The sequence below is a fragment of the Eumetopias jubatus genome, unplaced genomic scaffold (assembly GCF_037043125.1).
Source record: "Eumetopias jubatus isolate StellerSeaLion01/CBP00866 unplaced genomic scaffold, mEumJub1_p1.0 scaffold_13, whole genome shotgun sequence".
Taxonomy (NCBI): domain Eukaryota; kingdom Metazoa; phylum Chordata; class Mammalia; order Carnivora; family Otariidae; genus Eumetopias; species Eumetopias jubatus.
Window position 1 is genome coordinate 14,342,488 of NW_028274819.1, and position 3,266 is coordinate 14,345,753.

Below are 3,266 nucleotides of genomic sequence, written 5' to 3' on the forward strand. Positions count from 1 at the left end.
AAAATAATAAAGAGATAGACATAATATAAGTAATGTGACAGGACCTGGTTCTTATGTTAGGCTTGGGCCCTAATCTGTAGTTGAGACATCATTACCCATGGATTTGGGGAACGTCCATATTAAACTGACTTTCTCAATAATTAGAACCAAAGGTCAAAGAACAGACACTGTTGGAAAGTTGTCAGGCTCAGTTTCATTCTTCCTTAAGAAAACAATTTTGGACTGATCATTTTCCTAAAGGCATTTTTGACATCTTTGTTCCTTAGACTGTAAATTAGGGGATTCAACATAGGTATAATCAATGTGTAGAACACAGAGGTTACTTTGTCAGTATCCAGTGAATGACCAGTGCTGGGGCACAAATAAATAAAAATGAGGGTACCATGGTAGATTGTGACTACGGTCAGATGGGAGGCACAAGTGGAAAACCCTTTTCTTCTTCCTTCAGCAGAACTTGTTTTAAGAATAGCTGCTATGATGCAGACATAAGAGAGAAGGACTGTTAGAAGACAGATAGCTTCCACCAAACCAGCGAAGACTACCAGAATAATGTTATGCATGTAAGTATCAGTGCAGGACAAAGAGAAAAGCGGGGAGATATCACAGAAGAAATGGTTAATCTCTTTGGAGCAGAAAGACAGATGGAAGGTATTAGCAGTGTGAATAACTGAGCTCATGGTACCTCCCAAAAATGCTCCAATGGCAAGCTGGCAGCAAACCCTTTTGGACATAATAACCTTATAAAGCAGTGGGTTGCAGATTGCTATGTATCGGTCATAAGCCATGGCAGCCAAGAGGAAAGATTCCGTGTCAACCAAAGAGCAGAAAGAATATAACTGTGCAGCACAGCCCTTGTAAGAAATGGTCTTTTTATCAGAAACCAAGTCCACAAGTAATTTGGGGGCAATGACAGAAGAGTAGCATACATCTATAAATGACAATATACAGAGGAAAAAGTACATTGGGGTGTGCAAGTGGGAACAGGTTGTGATTAATAACATCATCCCAAGGTTCCCCATGAGGGTAATGGAGTAGATAAAAAGAAACACAGCCAAAAGAATCCTCCAAAGCTCTGGGTGGTCACTAAATCCCAAGAGAAAGAACTCTATCTTCACAGCGCGGTTCTCGAACTCCATTCTCTGCAGTGCCCCTGGACTTCTGAAGTTGTGGCACAGTAATAATGGCAATATTAATAACAACCTCAGTATTCACTAAAATATAAGAAATAAAACAGTGAAAATAAGTACAAGAGGAATTCTAAATCCACTTGGACATCCTGGTAACACCTAGGCACATCTACAGCTAGTGTAGTATTATGCATTTCAAATTTTCAGATTTTCAAATTTTTAAAAGATTTTATTTATTTGAGAGAGAGAGACAGAGACTGTGAGAGAGAAAATGAGCAGCAGGAAGAGGCAAAGGGAGAGGGAAAAGCAGGCTCCCCATTGAGCAGGGAACCCAGTGCAGGGCTCAGTCCTAGGACCCTGGGGATAATGACCTGAGCCAAAGGCAGATGCTCAACTGACTGAGTCACCCAGGAGCTCCAGATTTTCAGATTTTTATTAATTTGACCGTGTATCACTTCTATTACTTAAAGCTGTTGTTTTCCATATTTAGGGGCACCACCATCAAATCAGTTGTTGAAGCCCACTTTCTTCAATTTCCTCATCTTCCACCAATGTCAAGTAATAGTGGTTAACCACACGGTTATATAACAAACTGAAGAAATAGCCTCTGTCCCCATTTGTGTTGTTTTTATTTTCACAACAGACAGCATTGCTGTTCCAGGTGAAGCCCTGTATAGGTAGGGGAGCAGAAGTTCTATGTTTCTCACCTTGAGATGTGGCTTCACCTCCGAGGAACAAAAGAACTCCTAAGAGTTGTTTGAAATCCACTGATCAAAGAGAAAGAAGAAAGGTTCTACATTAGTTATAAAAGTCACTGAATCCCCGCTCTGTCGCTCAGAAGTTGTGAGACCTTGGTCAGGCCAATGAACCACGGAGTTTCAGTTCATCATCTATGGAAGTGATAGTACCTTTCCCGTCAAACTGTAAGTGTTAAATGAATGTCCTTCTACAGATTCAACCATCTCACCATCTTGTTCCTTCGCAGTTCTAAAACTGGCAGCATAGCAATGCTGAGTCAATCTAGACATCTGTTTATTTTTCTGGAATTCAACCTATGGAATACCACTAGAGAAATCCTCATGTCCATAAATGTGTTAAATTCAATCCAGGCACTGAGAGGATGATATCCAGGAATGTTTCCATGCCCTCTGCAGTGAAAAATTGTAAAAGATGTTGGAAAAAACCTCACCTACCCAGTTCTTTACTTTTCTGCCTTTCATCATCCTTGGCTCTAGTTTAGAAATCTGTTGGACAACCAATAGCAACACTAGTGGTACTTGCCTACAGACATGCACATTTTGTCCAGTGTAAAGACAATCGATTTCCCTCCCTCCTGTGGAAAAAGCCAGTTTTGTAGCTATTTGTATATTTATTTGTGAATTCTTGATTTATAATTTTTTGCATTATCTTTTATAATAGTTGGAACAGTTGAATAAATGAATGAATGAATGAAGTAAAATCACTGACATGGTTTCATCTTATATTTGTATAAAAGTTAGATATATATATGTGTATATATGATTGAAAAAATTGTTCTTTACTATTGCGTATCACACACAACTATTTTCCTCCTTTAATCACTATTGTAAACCTTCAAAATTCTTCTTAGGTCTCATTCTATGATCTTCTCACTGCCAGAAAATGATTTCTGTCTTGTAGACAAAAATATCGGATAGCAAATAAGTATGTGTTCAACTTTCTCATCAAGTCATTCTATAAGCATTTGGGTTCATCAGTGACCTCCTTTCTCCCTTCCTTTCCATGCTTTTCCTCTATGAGGTTAATCCCTTCAGTTGTGCACCCAATTCTGTCTACCTGCACAAATTAATATATTTATACTATTACTACTAATGTTTCCTTCATAAACTTGCAGCACATACCATTGAAGTCAATCTCACCTTTAAAAATATTACTCTGGAATTCTTAATCTCAGGAACAAACTGAGGGTTGCTGGAGTGGTCGGGGGTGGGAGGGATGGGGTGGCTGGGTGATAGACATTGGGGAGGGTATGTGCTACCGTGAGCGCTGTGAATTGTGCAAGACTGTTGAATCACAGATCTGTACTTCTGAAACAAATAACGCAACATATTTTAAGAAAAAAGAAAAAGAAGAAGATAGCAGGAGGGGAAGAATGAAGGG

General features: G+C 39.1%; 1 protein-coding gene across 1 annotated transcript; it reads right to left on the reverse strand.

The window, feature by feature from the left end:
- Positions 1 to 203: 203 nt before the first annotated feature.
- On the reverse strand, positions 204 to 1,202 carry LOC114215160 (olfactory receptor 5I1-like). Its single transcript, XM_028111079.2, has one exon. It carries the CDS (start codon positions 1,134 to 1,136, stop codon positions 204 to 206), a length of 933 nt encoding a protein of 310 aa, XP_027966880.1. The 5' UTR covers positions 1,137 to 1,202.
- Positions 1,203 to 3,266: the final 2,064 nt, after the last annotated feature.